The sequence below is a fragment of the Falco cherrug genome, chromosome 2 (genome assembly GCF_023634085.1).
Source record: "Falco cherrug isolate bFalChe1 chromosome 2, bFalChe1.pri, whole genome shotgun sequence".
Lineage (NCBI taxonomy): Eukaryota > Metazoa > Chordata > Aves > Falconiformes > Falconidae > Falco > Falco cherrug.
Window position 1 is genome coordinate 109,388,290 of NC_073698.1, and position 21,315 is coordinate 109,409,604.

Below are 21,315 nucleotides of genomic sequence, written 5' to 3' on the forward strand. Positions count from 1 at the left end.
TGCATGGGTGAACTTCAAACATCTATAAACATTTTCACCTTTCAACTGAGTGTTTGGAACAGACTCTCAGTTGCCAACCTTAATCTCAGCAAACACAGAAGTGTATACACATGAAAAGCTGCATTTGCAGATACCAGTATCTTCCTGTGTACACACTAAACATATTATAATGCTTGTCTTACACATAAGCAGTAGGACTTTCATTTGCAAAGAACTTTCATCGTAACATAAGCAAGAATCATGTATAAAAACATTTCCTCCACTTGTTAAGTAGATCCTTCAATTAATGTGCTTCAATCAATGAATGCTTCACTTAAGGGGTATATTGTTCTTAAAATTTAGTAGATGGTTCTGTTGTTGACAGTAAAAAAACGCTTTAGGAGCTGTGAATACAGAGGTTGGAGGTTAGCTTTTGAAAAAGCATATTGCAGAATATATGTTATGTTAGGCAGATCCTACATTTTTGCAGTAGAAGTTCTTTCTTCCTTAAGCTTATTCAAAGAAGAAAATAATTATGGAAAACTAAAGCAGAAAATGTTAAAAGCCACACATTGTATAAAACTCACATGCTCACTAAAGCAATAAAATAACTAGATTGTTTTTTTAAAGAATAGCTGCTTCTGGAAGGAAGGTTCAGGGAGCAAGGTGGCAGACAGTTCAAATATATTTCCAGGAGTTGAAGCAAATTATATACATGATCACTTACAGCTAACCCACTCCTATACAATTTTTGCAAATACATTTCTAGGGCATATTTGCATTACACTAAAATAAAACCACTTTGTCATTTATGCATTTATGTTTCAAAATAAGTACTCATTTGAAAATAAAATTATATATAATTCTAAAACATATGCACGGCATTTTCTAAAATTTTAACAATTCTGATTTTTTAGACATCTTTCATAGTATCCTAACAAATATTTTAATTAAGTGAAGACAAATTTAAAAGCAACTCATATGGGAGTTCACAGAACACACTACACAAAAGAAATCAAACTTCTACATCCATTATATTAATTCAGCACACACATGCTACAGACGTTCTAGTACAATATTTGTTCAGGTATACAGCACAACCAAAGCCTCTGAACACTACTTTCTTCTGCTGTGTTGGCCTTCCAGTCACTGAGTAAGTCTTTAGGTAAAGTAGCAATGCGTAAATGACCTAGTTTTACTGTACCTGAATGCCTAAGACCAAGCCAAGTGTCTACCAATACTGATTAACAGGATTTGTAATTTTACGATCAAACTGTTGTATACTTTATCTTCATTATGGCGTTTTTGTTAAAACCACAAGGCACTGAGGACCCAGCGTGGGTGCATCAACTCTGTGACGACTCTGCCACTGAAGATACTGCTAATCACAAGTGAAGGCAATCGCAAAACAATCCAAATAACTTCCTAGGGGACACCATCAACGATCAAGCAAATTTGTAGTAACTCTTTATAAAAGAACTCACTGGGCAACATTTTCCACTTACCTTTGTTTGAGGTCAGAACTTCAGCTGGAGTCTGACTTCCAGCAAAGCTACACAGGTGGACGTAGGCACCAGCTGGGGATCCGAAGCGCAGTTTCCAGCACGTGACCATGGCAGTAAAGATCGAGGTGAGTACCTGCTATTTCAGGCCTGCAGCACCAGCCTTTCTGGACAGATACACCTTGGAGAGGTCTACACAGTCGAGCTGCAAGTAGACCCCACTTTTGTGATTCACCACTACACCTTTGCCAGCAGCTTCAGCTTTTGTGACACACTCAGGGACCCTTCCTCTAGCCCCACTTGTTCCCCAGACCCTGCTATAGCAACGGTTTGATCCCAAACCATGAGGCCATTCCTGGTGCCAGGAAAGACACAAGCAGCTGCTGAAGCAGTCTGTGCCCATCACATCAACCTCTCCAGCCTGCGCCAAGGGAAAGGGGCAGGCAGATGGGTATCTCCTACGGCACAGCACGGTCTGGTCTGTGGGCTCTTGTCTGGGTTATACTGGCAGGTCTAACACCGGGTGGGCTGAACTCAGGCAGGAGGACCAAAGACATGCAAAAAAACCCCTTTAAGCAACACAGAAACATTACACATTTTACTCGCTCTGCTTAATACCTGCATCAAAGCTACAACTACGAAAAAAAAAATTATACTTGAAGGTTTACACCCGATATAAGTCGTCTTGTCAAGCTCTAGCAATCTTCTATGGTAAGACAGTGCAGTACACTGCAGAACCTTAGGATCTAGCTCTGGAGTGCTTCCAGCTCTTGGGAAAGGGAAGTATGGTCGTCAAAAAGACAAGAACCAAAACATTTGTTGAATAAAAGATGTACTGATTTTTTCCTATGCAGTGTGCTGGCTATCTTTTTTCTCTCTCCTTTTTTTTTTTTTTCTTTTCTTTTACCTGGGATGACAGGTGCAGGGTAAGGAAGGGCATGAACAGGGTGATGAGTAGGAGTACAAAAAAGCAAAAGTGGGAAAGGGACCATCACCTACTTGATGGTGATCCACAGCAGGACTCTGGTGACCACAGAATGGCTACAGCTCAGGAGGACGACAGGCAGGGAAGAAAAATTGCCTTTGTGCAGGTCCCAACAAACATATGAGTCGTAATATTCATTCCCTTCACTTACTTGGATCTCGCTTCCTCTGTAACAAATGTGTCTCACCCCTGAGGTGAATACTTTCGTTGGTACAGATTTCCTTCATCATCTCTCGTTGGAAACTGGCAGGCTAAGAGATGTTTTCGTTATCACAGTTCATGAAGCGCCCAGAAATCAGATCTTTAAGGCAATCATTTGTGACTATGTAAAACCTTTAGACTGCATCCAGCTCTCCCACTTTGCTCACGCTACTGAAACGGCAGATTGCAGCGGAACAGATTTTGACTCCTACCAACAGAAGTAAGATCAAGTTGGCCCTAAAAATACGTTGCAGGGAACACAAGAAACTACGCAGGAAAGATAATGTATTTGAGAACATTTTTAATAAATAATGTGACAAAAATTACTTTTCTGATTATTGGATCCTCAGTATGCAAAATTATGGCTAAAATATGAGGTTTCTTACATGAACATAATGAAAACATTAATCACATGGATTGTTCCTTTAGTACTGCACACCCTTTCTATGGAACCTTTCTTCAAAAATTAGCTAAATGAAAAATTTCAGTCCTCGGTAAACACCAAAACACTTTTTTTTTTTTCTTCTTTTTTTTTTTTTTTTTTTTCATTGGGGCTAGACCTGATAGCTGTCAATAAACAAACACACATTTTTCCATTAGCACCAATGACAAAGAAATTTTATAATTACAAAAAGGATCATAAATTCTACAGACAGAGGACATCATTTGGCAAATTCAATGCAACTAATGCCTCTATTTCAGCTTTAATGATAATCCAATGTTCAGAGAGGCCACAGCAAAATTGGTAATTTTCTGTAAGTCCAGGAAAAGTGAGAAGTGTTTTGATTATGGCCCACATTTACGTTTGTTACTTTACCATCTGTCATCATTCAAATATTCCAAATACAAACATAGAGCATTAACAAAAAGATGAAAAATATCCCAAACAAATGCTTAACATTTTCAATAAGACAAAAAAAAAGGTTAATAGTTACAATGGTTTACAAACAAAGTTTAGTGATTGTGCTTTTAAAACCAAAAAAAAAAAAAAAAAAAAAAAGATAAGCAGTGCATTACAAAAAAAATTAACCGCCAAGATCAAACAAAATTTCTTTAAGTGGCACTTCTTTAAAGTTAATTGACACAAGTAGAGGTCTGAGATTTGGGCCAGTAACAGTTAATGATATTACCCAATCATTATTAAAAATGTCCATTGATTTTTTTGCTTATTTTCATCAGCACTGTTGAAGCTGAAAATCAGAAGAAGTTTCAGATAAACTTGCTCATGCCACGATTAGGCAAATAGCAATCACATTGGCTTACCTCCTGCCTATCCCAAAGGGCATTTTTAATAAGAATGTACTTAATGATGAAAATGGAAAGACAAATCAAAGTACCACAGGGGATTTAAAATGAGTACATATTTACAATAAGAGCCACCTCATCCCAAATTAATTTTACTTGCATTTGTAAAACTGTATCATCTGCAAAAGGTTAGCAAAAGACTGGCAGAAAACAAGACACACAGTCTGTATAGAAACTGCAAGACAGCATTTGCAATAACTGCAGGCTATAGTGAAACCCTGGAATAAAACGTTCTGCACGATGCTCACTTTGGGGGTCTTTTTAATCAATGCTGTATTACTTGTATTACTTGCAACGTTCTCGATTGGGCTCACTGGTGTACTAGCAGTGTTCTAAGCACTGCCTTGCTGGGAAGAAACCTCGGGATCCCAGACTCTGGAATTCCCTTCTGTGCTAATCCTGAAGCAGCAGCTGACCCAAGTACCACGAAGAGCAGCTTACCTGCCTTCTCGGGCAGCGAAGGTGATGCCCTTAGCGTTACGGAATAGGCAAGGGCTGTTCCTAATAAGGAGGGTTTACAAAGAAAGAGTAAAATAAAAACTAGCATTCTGATGGCATGGAGAAAAATGAAAAATTGTACACTCTGATTGCACTGAACATTATTTCTGGCGTCAAACATCATCAGACTTGAGGCATCTTAAGTGATTTTTTTTTTCAGATTAGATTTTAAAAGCCTGTTACAGTACATGTCGTTGTCTTCAGCTTTCTGTTTCCTGTATTAAAAAAAATTAAAAATTACATGTTAGATTTTATCATTTAAAATTTGTTTCACATATTTCTTAGAGAATTATTACCTTTTAAAAATAATTACTACTTTTAATTATGTGCAGCAACGTGACTGCATTTAGATACTCTTTCTACAATAAGGACTTAAACTGAATTAAAATCATTAGGCAGAAAAAAAAAGAAAAAGGTTCATGCCTTGAATCTAGAATGATAAACGTTCAAAAAATGTGAAAGGCAAAGTCAAGGTGTTCTAAAATGCTCCAGTTTTTTATTTTCACTTTTGAATGAAACTGTAAATATAAATTGCACATTTAAATACCATATTTCTACAAGTTCTGTTCCACAGGCTTTAATGCGGTGACAGTTATAGTATGCTACATATTACTTGAATTTTATGTTTTTGACACGTTCTTAAAGTTTCTCTTCCTGGATTGGGCATAATGTTGATAGACAGTGAAATGTACTGGTTTTCTTCTGAAGAGAAATATTCCTGATTCAAAAATGCTTTTTCTTGGCATCTGCCTAAGCACAGGAAATAATCTTAGTCTAGTCCTCTGCAGTAGTACAACCGCAGTTACCTCCATTTCTTCTTCTTCCTCTTCTCCTTGTTCATAAGCTCCCAGTACTTGCATTTCTGCAACATTCCTTCGGGCTATATTTGCTTGATCTGCTCTCTGTCTGCCTCCTGATCCTCTTGATGACATAGAGCTGGAGGAGCTGGGATCTCTAGGATTATTTGATGTTGGAAACGTTGGTCTAGAATATGGCAGGATGTCCTCTGTATAATTAAATATATACATTGTTATGTTTACAAGCCCAGAGATACTGTGATCCTAACATTTCTGCATGCAGGTGATTTATTTCACTTTTTATGATCCTCAGTAGGTTTCAAGTGATGCCTGACAGGAATATGAAATATACTGTTGCCATAATAGCATTATAGAAGCTTTCTCGATGAAATTTATAGTATTCACATGGTAACATTCACTACAGAAAAAACTAATTCATGATTACTGTCCACTTCATTTCCATTTATGATCCCTGCTCTATGTTCTACAGAAAAATTAAGTAAAAAACAACCCCTGGTAGTGTATTTTCGGTATGACTGAGTAGGAGGAAATGACAATATATGCACGATACTCACAAGGAGCTCATTCCACCTAAATATGAGACCCTGCATTTCTCAGACTGAGTTTGAAACAAAATTAGTAGGTGTGTTTTAAAATGTCAGCACCGTCCTCTAAGGTAACCTTCTAATGCTTTTTCTCTCTAGCAATCCAACATAAGCACCTCTTACTAATGTGCCCATTTAATGAACTTACTACCCAGTCACCCCTGATATTGACCCTGGACACCTGTGGGAAGAAAGGACCAGGCGTTTGTATAATCTGTGTTGAAAGTCTTAGTGAACACTTGGCAAATTCCATTAATCATGTTCCATTAATTACTAATCTTACCAACTTCCAAACACAAGAGATTACATTGATCAGGTCTGATTCACACAATGCCATGTCAGTTGGCATTTATAACTACTGTTTTACTGCTGCGTCTTTCTGATTCTTTAAACAGGACCAGATATTATTCTGGCCTTTTTCTCTTTTACAAATGGGTAAAAATGGGCAAAGCACCAATTCTTTGGTAGAAAAGTTAAATCTCTGACTTACAGATCTACTATCTGACTTCACTCAGTTCCCGTATCAATTAGATTCTAATTAGATAGATTAAATATAACTACATTATAAACGTATGGTAGGGGCAAGGACACTCATCCTTACAACTCTGAAAGAATATTTCTGTTTGGGCTTCCTCAGCATTAGCTTTAATACGTGATGGGTATACAGAAGGCAAGACAGAAAATCTATGCTTTTCTTTCCATTTTACCCTAATGAGAACCTGCAAGGTGCCCTATATTAGCACTGTATACAATAAATGGTGACAAGTCAGGAGGTCTAGTTTCACTCACACCGGCAGTGTGAGAGCCCTGAAAAGTGCTGCCCTGTTCCCTGTGGTCAACGCCCAACACTCCAGTAACCCAGAGCATGCAAAATAACCTTGAAGAAGATGAGTTTTTGCTGGCGTGCCTTCTCGTTTTGGTGCTTTATTTCCTCGCAGTTTCCCATCGTTTTGCTGATCCTGTGATTCTCTCCGCTCTCCTGAATTTGTTCGCACGTCTGAATGCTGTCTCCCATCCACCCCGTCCCTCCCCTTGTAGCTCGCTCCTTTCCTTTCTGCAGATCTGTCTGTCCTCGCTTCTATAGAAGCAAGTTTTGGCAACATGACCGGCCGCACCTCCAGCTGGGATTTGGACTGGGCAGTTGGTGATTTTATAGCTGGAGGTGGCACAGGAGGGGGTGGCAAGTCTAGAAAGTTGAAAAAGAATAAGAATTATGATGACATCACATGCTAGTGAAATTAAACAATAATATTTAACTTCAACTGAAGAAACAGATGCCCTGTTTACTTCTGGCGCTCACTCTGCCCTTCCCTCTCCATCCCCAAAACTATTATGTTACTGTTACAACTGCTGATGGGTATTTTTACCAAAGCTTGAGCTTTAAAAACATAAAGTAATGACCTCTTTCTGACTTTTCAAATCACAGTATTTTCTTAACAATCATTACAAAAGCTGTAATAAACTTTAGACACTTGAATATTAACACATCGGTAACAGTTATCGACACAGAGTTAAATATATTAACATATCTTTGCTGATACTTATCCGTTTTGCTAAGTCCATTCAACAACACAGCAGCTTGTGCTATTGCATGTATTATTTATAATATATTATTATAATATTTATTTATAATTATTGCATTCCTCTTTCAACATAATAGGTTGATCTAACATAAGATATCCCTGATGTCCAGAGGTATGTCATGAGATACAAAAAAAAATAATCCACACATCGATGAAGTAGCAAGCTCTCAGGAAGAACAAAGAAGGAAAAAAAAGACACACAAGATTTTAGAATTTGTCTCCTCAAAGTAGCACAGCTTAAGGAGTTCTAAAATTGCTTTTAAATAGTAATTATAAGGCACACATGTTTTAATTAGTTATTTTTTTCTATTCCTGCATTAAGAATTAAAACCAGAATGTGTAAACTGTTCATCAGGATACAATAATGCTCTGTGGAATACAAAATGTGAAGGAAAAGAAGGGTAAAATCAAACAAGGAAGAGACAATACAAAAGCAGTTCACAACAAAGCTGTAGGAACAAATCATGCATATATGAGAACAACAGGTTAAAAAAAGAGATGTGAAAGACGTTTCTGAAGTTAATATTCTCAAGTGAGATTGCAAAAAAAAAAGATAGCGGCACTATTTAAAAAATGTAACTTCAGCATTTTATAATAGTGTGCATTCATTCTTTCTACTTCCACAAAAATCTTGGAGCAGCTGTGTTTTTCTAACACCATCCCTATATATACAGCTAATTCACAGTCTATTCAAGAGAATGTTCCATCTGAAAATTAACTAAATTGGGCCACGAATAAAGGTAGTACTCCTGAATAAGAAAAAAGCAGACATCTAACATATATGTATAATTTCAGATACAGCAGATGCCAGAGGTTTTTGAGAGGTTTCCCAGTGACACAAAGCACAAGTGACTTGGTACAGCTCTGTGGAAAGGTGTAGCACTGCAGAATTCAGCGCTCTACACAAGCTTAATGGGCACCACCCTCCATGTTCGACTAGTGACGTAACTTGGATTTGCCCTTGACCTCTTTTAAATAAGACTGGAAATTTTATTGCTTGTCTGGACTGGGATGATGAGGAAGAAAGATGTCATAAAGGACATTTCCTAAGGCTGGACATAGTTCAGGTAAATGAGATCTGTAACATCATTCTTGCTGTGTTAATTCCACTGTCTTGGTATAAAGCACAAAAAGAGAGAGCAAAAAAGAAAAGAACACCCACAAAAAAACTAACAAAGCAACCAAGAAAACTTCTCCGTGTTCAAATATATGGCTTGAATAAGGGGCTAAATCTATTTCACAAAAAAACGCAGAAACTTCTTCATTTCTGTTCCTCTTAGCTAAGAACAGGTTGGACAACTGGCTTTATACTCCTTGCAATTTGTGTAGCGTAGTTTGTCTTTCAAAACTGAGCTGTTTGGGCAGCAGCAGTTTTAGGGAGCAGCTAAAGGTAAACAACTGAATACTGAGACATCATTCTAAGTTTCTACTTAACACTCACCATTCACCATTAAAAGAGAAAGGTATCTTTTAAAGAAAAGCACTGTCATTTCCAAAACTTGAGAAGGTACAATGTAAATTAGCTACAGGCTTGGATATACTGAGTGGCTGAATCAAAATAATTTTATTTATAAAGTGGGAAATATTAGACTATAAAGTAGGAACAAAGGCAGATCTGTGGGCAATGGACCAGATTTTTTTTATCTGAGGAAACTAAACTGGTAAAACTGAGAGACAACTTCTGATTCACTAAGATGGGAAACACAACAGATTTGGTAAGAAAGCACAGAAGATTGTGCTCCTTTGTTACCCATAACTGTTTAAACGTGGTTTGCAGAGGTAACCTCTGTCCAGTCCATGACCTTAGCAATGAAACTGTAATTCCAGACATCAGAGGAGCATTCAGACCACCTCCTCTAAAAATGCTCCGGGAGCTGCAGCCACCAAAGAGCGAACCAAGCCACTTGCACGGTGCTGTCCAGCCCTGTAGATGCTTAAACCAAGCACCTGTGAGTTTGGATACTTGATCACATCCATAGCTGTGCGATCTTAAGTTTCAATAGTTGCTCCAAAAAATGTCAGTCTGAAGAAGTACATAACCTCTTAGAATGCAAGAACTAAGTGAAAAATTGTGTGAAGACTGCCCAAGACCTTGGAGTTGCATGTGACATGTTCCTTGAAAGCCCAATGCTTCAGACCATGTCAGATCCAGACCAAAGTTTATCAAGCACAAGAACTGTTCTGCAGAAGCAAGGCTGAAGATGGTGATGGTTCCCACCTTTTGCAGAATACTTTTACTGATTATAAAACCTGGTCAAGATTTAGAAAATAAAACTTTGCATTAGCCTGCGGAGATTCAAACAGTATTTTACTTTCTGGGGAAAGCATCCTTCTCACATGTCTTCTCTCGGAAAAGGACATGCTGAATCAGAAGTGGATGAAGATACTCAAACTCAGAAGCATAGGTTACTGGAACCACAGCTGTTCACGCAGTATCTTGTGTCTCACATTCCCCACTCGCTGTCTCCATTAAGCTGCTGGAGGCCTGAATAAGCCCTTGTGATGAGGCTGGAGAGGAAAAGGGAGCGTAGGTACCTAACATCAGCTTTCCCGTCACCCTTGGAGCCAGGCTCCAACAGCTGCGGCACGGCAATGCGCTGGCTGCATACCAAAGGGAAGGAACAGCATCCTTCCTGTCGCCTATAAAATACAACTTGGAACAACCCACTTTATTCAAGAATTCTACCCAGCTACAGAGGACAACGAACAAAGTGGTGTTAAAGCTTGACTATGGAAAGGAAAGATGCATTGATATAAAAAAAAGTTTCATAAAATGGCAGTAGCTCTATCATACAGTAATAACTAAAGAAAAGTGATATTCTTTTCCAGGCACATTTTTGCAACCTGCAGGGAAACTATAAAAATCTTCATTATAACACAGTGCTTCTCGCTGAAAAGAATCCTTTACAGAGGGGAAAAAAAAACCCAACCCAAAAAACTTTTCAGAGGTCAACACTATTACACCCCTGTGGTATTTATTTTAACAGCTCAGACCACAGAGAAAATCCAGATTCAATCTGCCTCCAGTACAAACTGGCACACTTCTTATTAAAAGCCAAATGGAAGCTTCTATTGTAAAGAATAAAAAATAAATCACAAAGCAACATGAAACCAATATAAAGAACTCAGAAGTATTTGTTAAAGTCAGCTGTGTTCACGTTTCATTCATATCTACGTATTACTGTCGTACCGCTTCCCACGTAACACAAACAATTAACGGACACCATTTCATAGCACAGTCTATAGGGGAAACCTTCCATATGTCTTTTGAAAGGAGCGATGATAATTTTTGAAGTAAGAACATATACAGGAATGACGAGATAGGCAAAACACCGCTGGGGAGTGGGGAAAAAGAATCTGCTTAGTTAATTTGGCACTGAGGTGGAGAATGCACAAACAAGCACAAAAAGATGAATTGTAAGTAGTGAGTAATGAGTGAAGTGGGCCTTATTAGGCAACTCGCTCTTTTAAGCTCTTATTGGGCTGTAGATTTCTATGGTCGCATCCTGAAGCAAACAGCAGTTACAGACCTGATGCGATACTGGAGGAAGATACCAAGTGAATTGTCTTCTACTGCAAATTTATGCAGGCACGCAAAACTCACGATTCCTCCCGACTTAGTAAAGTTCTAGGATCATTTAAGATTCTTAGTTACATAATAACCTCAGCCACAATTATTTATGTTTTGATAGTATTTTCATGTTTTATCTTTCAAGAAACATGCTCAATCTGTACTATAATGAGATTAATAGATAGATACAGCAAAACCCAGGATGATCTATAAAAAACAGTGGGTTGTAGGTATTTTTTGCCTTTCTGTACATATACATAATGCTTTTATCAAACCAATTTTCACTCCACAAAACCTCCCTCAGTATCAAAATCAACATTTACAAAATATCTCACAATAGAATCAAAAGTAAGGACTGCAAAGCGGACAGGTATCTGAACATTATTATCATTCAGCAACAAGCTGGTTTTTAGCAGAGGTAAGAAATGCATTACTACTCACATTTTACCTTGTTGAAATTTGTGCAGAGTAGGTTTTTTGTACTGCTCAGGCAGAGGGAGACAAAAGTACAAATGATGCTGGCATGCATAATGGTTTAACATTTCAAAGTGAAAATTCATGGAAATATTTGGCAGATATTCAATTGCCTTTTGTGAGAAATTCAGCTGCCCTTATGTCACGTAATTGATAACACAGCTAAAAAACTCAGTTACAGTCTCCACCAGTTGTGACAATGTTAGTGTTTCTTCCTTTGTCACTCACGAGATTTAAAAAGAATCAGGATTTAAAATCTCATGTGAACAGTCAATGGCATAATTCCTACTGAAAGACCTATTGAACTAAAGCAATGTCAAAGTACAAATGTCAGCTGTTTTTATCGAAATACTTACAATTCTGAGGGCTTGTAACTAATAAGTCAAGGCAGTTCAGAAGATACTTTCACATTAATATTAGAAAAGACAAAAGTATTTTGTTAAAATTCGGTTTCTTAAATTAAATATTTAAGTAGGTCAGGCAAGGTTGAGAAGGAGGATGCATCTGTTAGTTGGTTCTTGTAATGCACTCTTAGTAGTTAACTCTAAAAGGCTAGATGAAGAGCAATTAAAAATTCATACATTTCAATCCTTACCACCTACTGAGCAAAGATTTTTAGCAACAAATATGGAGAACATTTCACTGCTTGGATGACTTTCAAGGAACAATACAACTGAGCTGAAATCCTGTTTCACATAAAGCAGAAACTGATTTGAACTAATGCTAGCAGAAAAGACAATATTGTTACTACTTGTACAATGCAGAGTAGATCAGAGAGCACTCTCCTTTATTTAAGAAAGGGTAGTAGTAGACTTTTTACTGTTACATTAGTAACAAACACACTTTCAGAAACAGCAATCTCCTTCATAAATCTTGTGGTATAAAGAAAAAAAAAAAATCCAGAATTTAAGACTTAGAGATATTGCTGCTGATAATCCTTTTGGCATTTTCAACCACTGATGCAAAGAATTTGTTTATATATCCTTTCTGTCAACTAATCATGCAAATTCTTCATGACACTGGGATGTCATGAAACTGCTAGCAAATAGTAAAGCAGGTAATTTGGGAACAGTAGAAAATTCTTTATATGTGAAAGTGAATTACATTTTAATGGCTGAGAAATAATGTATTTTTCTCTTATTAGTATTTTTCAATGCTTTTAGCCACCAATAACTGCTTAAATTCAGAATATCTGCTTTTCTGTACTACAAATGTACTACACACATATGTTCACTCACTATGAAGAAAAAAATAATCTTTGAATCGGGCACGCCTTTACAAAAAAAGATAAGTAACAGTATGACATCAAGCCAACAGAAAAAAAACCCTGTATATCTGGGAAAGGTCAATTGTGCTTAAATGTTTATCACTTTTCTCCACTTAGGGAAAGCAATTATAGATGTTATTTTATAGCTAATTCTAAAGGGACAATATACGAGATGTGGCTATTAAGATGAATGCTTATAATATTCAACAAGGTTCCAAATATGCTTATGTAAATGGATCAGGGAAGAAAAACAGAAACATCAAAACCAAACAAGATCTTCAACCTTTGAACTGTGTTTTATTAGATCTGCAGAAATTAAAGCCGTAATTTGCTGTTCCCTGAATGACCACACTGTATTGCACACTGAACAGGTTAGTGGAAATTCTTACCTAACTAGGAAATATGCTGAAGTAAGCAGGTGGTATGTAACACAAAACAAATATTGATCATGATTGTCCAGTCTATTGCCGTATCTAACCACAATGCTCTGTGATTTGATTTTGTATAACTGCTTTCACAAAACCCTGTCATCAAATACAGGCCCATCTCTTATTTATTCCTGTTAGAAGAAAACGGCCACATAAAACTCCTGTCCAGATCTTATTTCTGATGTCCTGGTTCTATCAAGGTTTGCCGCTCAGCCAATTATTCAGTTAAGAGCATTCTCTTCAAGAGAATAAAAGCTGATAAAATGTCCATAAAATCTTGCAATACACCATTACGAGGGTCTCATAAATGTAACATTCCTGGTACAGTTTTGGGATTTACACCTTGAGTTGTCCTTTCACAGAAGCAAACATGCACAAAACCACTGTAATAACCTCTTGAAATCAGATAATATTCCAACCGCTCAGTTTCACTGACAGAAGGGGCCTGGGCATAAGCCAAGAGGCCCAGGTGCACTGTGTCATGCCAGTATTTAATGCAGCCTAATATCAGATAGATGCTAGTGAGAGAAAATACTCAGAATAAAGTACAGATAATAGCACGGACAACCACTCATTGCTAAATTACTTCTGCTCATCGTGCTGTGAGCTTTGTATTAAATTTTTTTGTCAAGTGGCAGGAATCATGGGGAGAAGTGGCTCAAAACTCCCTTCTTGTAACCCTGGATAAGGATCTATAATATTAGGCTTTCATATGATAATGGCAAATGATGCCCCTCTTTGAAAAATTTCAGACTGGTAATGAAAGTCCTTATCAGATTGTTGTTGCAGAGAACCAGGAGGTGGGGAAAGATGCCTTTCTTTCTGCTCCCCCCCCACCTTTAGCAAAATCAGCAAACTTGACAAGATGGGTTAAGTCTTGGAGAATTTATCTTACATGATTTTCCAACAAAGCCCGTGGGTTGTTTTATAAAACTGGAAGGTAGTGCTTTAATAAAAGCTGCACCACCTGAGGCATTTTCATTAAAGGCTCTCTCTAGACAACATCACAATGTTTGCATTATCCTCCTACACTCCCAAGAGAACACAAGCACTACCTTTTCAGCAGGAGTTGATATTGTGTGTGAAGGCACGAAAGAAGATGATTAGATTTTGCTTTTACTCACAAAGTAACCGCTTGCAACAATGCCATGGTCGGGATTAAAATTCATTGATTTGTGTTGTCCACCATTTGAATGGTAAAAGGTTTTTTTTCAGGAACAGATACATTCTGAAGGTTTTAGTAGTCAGTCATGTGAATGAAGATTTTAATCCTAACCACACATTATTCTCATTGACTGTACTATTTATGCTATCTGGGCTCTTAAATAATGACAGTAATTAGCAGATTAGGACACTATAGAAAACAGGTGCAAAGCTCTGGAGTGGAAGCATCAATGTACAGTATTAAGGAACTCTGGCATTTAGAATGATTAATCTCTGCAGTGTGTTTAGCAACAGGAAACACAAATCACAGAATTCTGAAACATAATGTTATCTCTGTGGAAAAATTTCACACACACACGCACATTGAATGCTATTTAGAAAGGTTCACTGACGTTTTCACCCATTTCAGTGGACTCACCATCTGTGTAGACTTCTCTGCGCAGATGTCCTGGCTGGTGTTTTTGCTTTTTGGCAGGTCGGACCTTCTGTATTACAACAGCACTCATGTTGCTGTCAGTCGATACGGGGCTGGTGGGTCTAGGACAGTGTGATGCATGAAAATGTCTACGGCCTGGAAGTTGTTACAGAACAATAGCTATTATTTTTCTCACCCAAAATAAAGACACCTCACGCTTTCTTTTCAGAATGACCTAGCTATATGAAACCTGAAAATACAGTTGGAACAAAAATAAAGCTCTCACCCTTCCTGTAATCAGTTTTAGAGTGAGCTGTAACTAAATCGACACATTTGCTACCCCATCAGTAGGCAGGCTGGCTTAGCCACACAGAAATTATCCAACTGCTCAGAGGCTGGTAGCTCCTGTCCAAGGAATGTGAACTCCATCAGTAGGCAAGCACAAGCAGGTTTCCTGCCCAGCAACTTTCCAGAAACAACAAAACTTTTTACTTTCAAGACGGGTTTCACCTCCCCTAGCTCGGGTAGCGCGAGGACACCCGTGCCATATGCACAGCAAGTCGCCAGCAGGTCCCAGGTACAGAGGCCGCCTCTGCTGCTTTGAGAGAGTTACCAGAAATGCATCAGGGATGCTCAACTGGCATTTTATCACAGCTTATTTGCAGGTAGGAAGTGTCACATTTTTAGGATGTGTAGTCAGGTATAGGTAACATCAATACATAAAAATCCTGCGCGACGTGAACTTGACTGTTGTAAAACTCTTTACCTGTAATAGCAACGGGATGTAAAAAGACCTTTTCTAAATATATGAATTTACACCCACATAGACAGAACTGTATATGAACTTATATGTATACAACAAATAAAATACTGGCCCCGTGGGTATGAATGGGAGTTTTGCCACCTACTTCAATCGGCCAGGATTTCATCCAGAATTACTAAATTACCTCCCCTCTCACTCTCCATGATGAACAGCTGTGTTGAAATGAAACAAAGGACTATTAAGTGGGAGAGGATATCAGAAACGGGAGGATGGCTGCAAATCTGTGAAGTCAGGGTGGACACAGTTGTGCCAGAGTACCTCTTCCCCAGGTCTGGAAGTTTAATAAGAATGACTGGCAAAATGTTCATGGATCTGCTTGAAACCTGCATTCCACGCTGTGGTATTCTTATTTCTTAGCTGAACTATAACAATATCCATTTGGCATGGTCAGGTTACTGATTACCTGTATACACCCAGCATTACTAATATCCCGTATGTTGTAAAACATGAAATATTTAAAATACCGTATTTCACATGTCCAGCGGTGAGGAGAAAAAAAAAGATGGAACACATGCACAAGGCCTTGCTGCATATGCATAATCTGTAATTTAAACTGCAGCTAATAAGAGCTGTCAAATTATGAAACCTGGACAAACTCAGTTCATCTCAATAACACAGCAGTAAGAGCTTAAACAGCAGTCTCCAAAAGAGAACAACAAAGTATAAAATGGAAAACTACTATTATTACATTATTTTCAAATATAGGGGAAATATGACTCTAAAGGTTTGCTATTTATGTGGACATGTCAACACAGAGGGATTAAATCTCTCATGAAGAGTGACTGAAAACACTGGGAGCTTTATAATAGGAAAAGGATAGAATTCTGTAATTAATTTTTTTTCTCATTCAATCCTGGGCGCAAATCCACCAGCAGGGTTGAGGTTTGGCAGTAATCAATGAGACCAAAAAATTAGGATCTACTTATGAAAAACAATGTAGAGCAGCAATTTATTGGAACTGTTTCACCAAAACTCCTTTTCTGCACTTCCACTAGTGCAAACTGACTGCCCCTCTCCTGAATGTCTGAATGTTGTAAGAACAACAGGAACCCAGGAAGCAGCTGTGGATAAATACATTTCGAAATAGCCATTGTTTTTTCTTCTCCCATCAAACAGAGGACAAACTCACCTCCTGCTGCATCCTGCATTTGACGTCTGGCAACCTTCAGGCCAGCGTATTCCGCAGCTGCCGCAACAGCCTGTGCAAAATCTGCATCGGTAAAAAATGATCCATCAGAAGAGCTAACGCTAGACCGTCCGCTTGAGATGTTATCTTCTTCGGAGGCTGAACCCCAGCCATTGATCATGGACCCTGTTACAGAGCTCTCCAAATCCCCAACGCTGGAGGCAGGTGTCTGCTCAAGGCCACGCAAAAGGAGCCTTCTGTTCTGCATCTTGGCAACCTCTATGTCTGCCTCATCCTCCTCCTCTTCTGGTGCATCAGTATCCATATCAGAGACCAAGGGCCCTGAGATATATCCATAGGTATGTGGCGGGGAGATAGGCCTTGGAGGGGGTGGAGGACTCACAGGTTGACGTCTGCATGAAAATACAAGGGTAAGAAGAATTGAAGTCACATAACAGAGTCAGAGGAATAGTAGATTGATGAAAATATTTATTTCCCAACAAGCCTGACCTGCCGTTTTGAATCAACAGAATTGGTATGTGAAAGGTTCAGGGTTGGTTGTTATTTCTACGTCTTATTTTTGCTGTAAATCAGGACCGACAGCTACGTAGTTTGAAATCTACCACAAAGAAATCTGATTTTTTAACATGGTTCCTTTATCACGTATTTTAATGAAAATTGCTTTATTTTGCACAATGCTACAAATAGTACATGTACAGCTAGGTGAAGAGGTAGGCAGAGTTCATGTGATATTAAAAAAAAATAATTATTTGTGCACCCTTGAGAATATGAGCAAAAGAAGTGTCTGTATATTGCTCTAGAAGCTTGAAACTATCAATGTCAACAGATGCCTCTATCCAAAGAGATTGCTTCATAAACATTATCTTCCCTCCACCTACCTCATGATTCAGAAAGATACAAAAAGAGATACTGTTATTTCATTATGTTTTTAATTGCTCTAGGCGTTAATTTAAAGAAAGAATTCTCTACTGTAATGTTAGTTCTAGATATTAAGGATACCAAAATGCATATAGATGCATAGGTTAATTTATTTTGAGCTTAAATCATCAGTAGCGGTGTCTCAAGCTTAAAGAGGCCAAGTATTATATATCATTAGATCAACATTCTGTTTAGTTAATATTTCGCTCAGAAGTCCCGCGTAGTAACACTGTCAGCAGTTTTTCTTCACAGGGCCAGGGGCACGCTCCTTAATGGCCATTTGTCTGACAGGCAAAAAATACTCTCCACAGCAAAGGCTGTACCGTTGGCGTTCTCACCAGAAACTTCTGCTGCACTCTGCTTGGCAACAATTTCCAAAGTAATTTTCCTTTGTCAGTTTTCCCCTCTTACTATCTCATTGACAAATGGTGGCTCTCATAAATTATATCTTTTCTTTTGAAGGGGGCAGGGAGGGGCACAGGCATTTTTTTTAATTTTATTATTTTAGTAAATGGGAATACTTACTAATTTTGGAAGGAAAAATTAGCAAGGAAAAACCTAATACTCTGTGGCAAAAACAAGCTGGAACCTCCCTGGACTACAACACCTAGCCACTGTTTTCCACTTGCTGTATTAAATACGGAATGGAATGAAGAAAAGGTCAGCCTGGGATATATATCCAATAATCATTTAATAACCTGCCCATCCCCCCAAATCGCAGAAGCCATTGCTGCACGGGAATCTCCACCTGCCTTTGACTAGAGACCTTGCCTAATAAAGTTTTACTGCCTTAATTTAAAGCTCTTGTGACAACTGTCCTTGCAATATGTTTGCCAGTCTTCCTGTTCTCTAGGTTTTGGTGTTCGAAGACAGGCAAGCGGTTACAAAATATGTTAGGGTTCTTGAAAACACAGCTTGCCTGCCAGCCTTTAAGGATAGGCTAATTGAGAGCAGCTGGTTCATGGGCATACAGAATTAACAATACTTTGTTCGTTTTATCTGATGCACTGCTTCTCCTTTCAACAGTGACATCGTCCCCTGTATCAGCTCCTGTTTTAACATTGACATCATCTGCTATCTCACTAAATCTTTGTATTTTTCTCTGCTTATCCACTGTTCCAGAGCACAGATTTCTATTTCGGTTTGCTATACTTCTAGCAAGCTGACCGGACAGAGAAATATTACAGTACACCACCCACCACCAGCATTGCATTCTAGATGCCTGGTTCTGATTAGAAACTGACATAACATTCAGCAGAACTACAAGTAAAGCTTATAAAAAGTATGACAAACAGTATTTTAGACATTATTTTCCCTAAAGAAATCAACATTTGGACACCCACCCCACCCACCCCCAAAACCAACACAGCCATGCACCACTCAGAATGTATTCTTAATTGGAAAGTATTCGTCACCCCATATTCCAAACAGACCCCCCTTCCCGAATGGGCTGCAGCTGCTGAGCACAGTATATCCAGCTCCTAAACAGCAATGCCACGGGTCATATCAATGCCGTTAGATGGAAAAGGCAGTCAGCCAAGCCTTACAAATCGAGTAAACAGAATTAAGTGAATCTTTCTTAACTGATGAGATGGATGTAGCAAAAAGAAAAGAAACAATGCTTGAAAAAGTAAGACGAAAAAGACAAATTTAGTCACTAACAACTCTCAGGCTTTCAGCAAAGCTAGACTTAACCATTGCAGGAAGAACAAAATAAATATACATTTTATTTTTTCACTCAATGACTAAGCTGTATGCCCTAGAAGCTTAAATTGGAACATCCTTCCAGATACTTCTGCCACGACTTTTGATGACATTCATGGTGACTAGTCATAAGTCTTTGTGTTGAGCAAACTTTCTACTTTCCAGGCAGTTGCTGGCTGGTTATACATGTTTGCATACGTCTGCTCCAACACTTACTCCATTCTCTATGTCAGTGTGCATCTCCCACACTCCAGAACATGGTAGCTGAGGTTGTGGAAAGTCACTCACAACACATCGCTCACTTAGCATTTCCCTTTTCCATTAGTGTCCGGCTAGTTTAACCTCTAAATAACCCAGACAACTTAAGTGATTAAAACGAACACTTCTATGCCTTGACATACCAGGGCCAAGGGAAATTACAAGAAAATATTATTAGCCACCACTAATAAAGAGAGTGATTTCAAAGACTCAGGAAGTCAGAGGAAGAGAAAAAGATAAACAGTACAAGAAGTGTTACAGTGTTATCATACAGAATAAAGAAAATAACACAAGGCAGACCACGTAGAAGTGGGGAGCAAAACTAAAAACAGATACAGTCCCTTTGAAAAAAAGATTAATAACTACTGTTTACTTAAAAAAGGGAAAAATAAAAATGAACTAAATTTTCAAACTACATTCTGGAAAATACATGCATAAAAGTCCAGTAAGCTGTATTAAATAAAATCAAAGTTCTACAGTCTACTTGGTGAGACCAAATTCATTTCATCATCATAGGCCTGCATGTCACTAAAAATAGAAAGTGTGCCTAGAATATTGCAGGTAGTTCTTATATTTGTGGTAAGAAACAGTATGTGCAAACCACCTGAGAAAAAAATAAAATATAATTTGGGATGGAAAAGCTGTGCCTTCGTAAAAAAAAAGCAAGACAAGTAAGCATCATACATAAAAAGCCTCATTCAGATTTCATTGTTTTATGGAAGAGAAGCTCTGAGATTGTATATGCAAAAGAGTATGTACTAAAAGAAACTCAGAGAAGAAACAAAATTTCCCTCTAACAAATATCTATCTTTATTAATGTTGGTTATTCCTTTAAATAAGGGTAGGTGGAAATGTTAAAGAAAATTTTGCAAGCAATATCTTCCTGTATTAGGATTTATGAATGCAGGAAAATCTATAGGTTATATAAATTATATATTTATATATATTCATACATATTGGTGACAAGTTAATTGCACAGTTACTGTGAAATAATGCATGCTATTTTATGGTAATAATGCAGTAAATCTGTTGGAAACAATGGAACTGTAATTATATGGTAAGCTGTGTTAACGATACCACTTTAATATCCTGATGACTGTGAATTTAACTTATGTCAGCATCGTATGTACCGTAAAGTGATATACTGCATTTCTTTCCATGGTATAAAAATAAAACAACTTAATTACACATTTCTTAGGTTACAAATAGTACTAGTGTCCTGGATTAGAAGTTAAATTTTAACAGAATAAATATCACGGGGGAAATCTTGGCCTCACTGAATTCAACAGGAATTTTCAGTGGGGCTAGGATGACTTTTGTCACATCTCTCTCGCTACGTTTGCATTGACACACCTCCGGTCAGGTTGGTGTTGTATGTGTCCCAGATCCTCCTGACAGTCCTGTAACATGGGCTGGAGTTCTTCCTGGGGAGAGGGGGTGAGAGTGGCAGTTGACTGATGGCTATAGGAGACAGCGGCTGGAGAGGAAGCTGCTCCTCGGACAGGTGGAGTAGGACCTCGCTCATCTTCTTCCTCTTCCTCTAGCTCATCCTGCTGCAGATACATCCTTGCAGGTGGGACAGGACAAGGAATTTCTTGGTCATAGCTAAAATTAATTTTTTAAGAAAATAAGGACTTAAATTTGTACTGTGCAATTAGCAGATCTGATACATGTATAAATAGCCCAGAAAA

At 38.1% G+C, this 21,315-nt stretch overlaps 1 protein-coding gene across 7 annotated transcripts in view; it reads right to left on the reverse strand.

Moving 5' to 3' along the window:
• Window positions 1–2,951: 2,951 nt before the first annotated feature.
• The window catches only part of ROBO1 (roundabout guidance receptor 1), a 650,911-nt gene continuing 632,547 nt past the window's right edge, over window positions 2,952–21,315 (reverse strand). For 5 of the 7 annotated variants that reach the window (XM_055701108.1, XM_055701113.1, XM_055701107.1 and 2 more), the window contains 6 exons: window positions 20,978–21,229; window positions 16,727–17,136; window positions 14,778–14,930; window positions 6,750–7,058; window positions 5,277–5,476; window positions 2,952–4,685 (listed from right to left, as the gene is read on the reverse strand). In XM_055701108.1, the coding sequence (XP_055557083.1) occupies window positions 4,671–4,685; window positions 5,277–5,476; window positions 6,750–7,058; window positions 14,778–14,930; window positions 16,727–17,136; window positions 20,978–21,229 (1,339 nt within the window). In that variant the 3' untranslated portion in view covers window positions 2,952–4,670. The remainder of the gene's footprint in view (window positions 4,686–5,276; window positions 5,477–6,749; window positions 7,059–14,777; window positions 14,931–16,726; window positions 17,137–20,977; window positions 21,230–21,315) is intronic. The other 2 variants (XM_055701109.1, XM_055701111.1) reach the window with 2 other exon arrangements.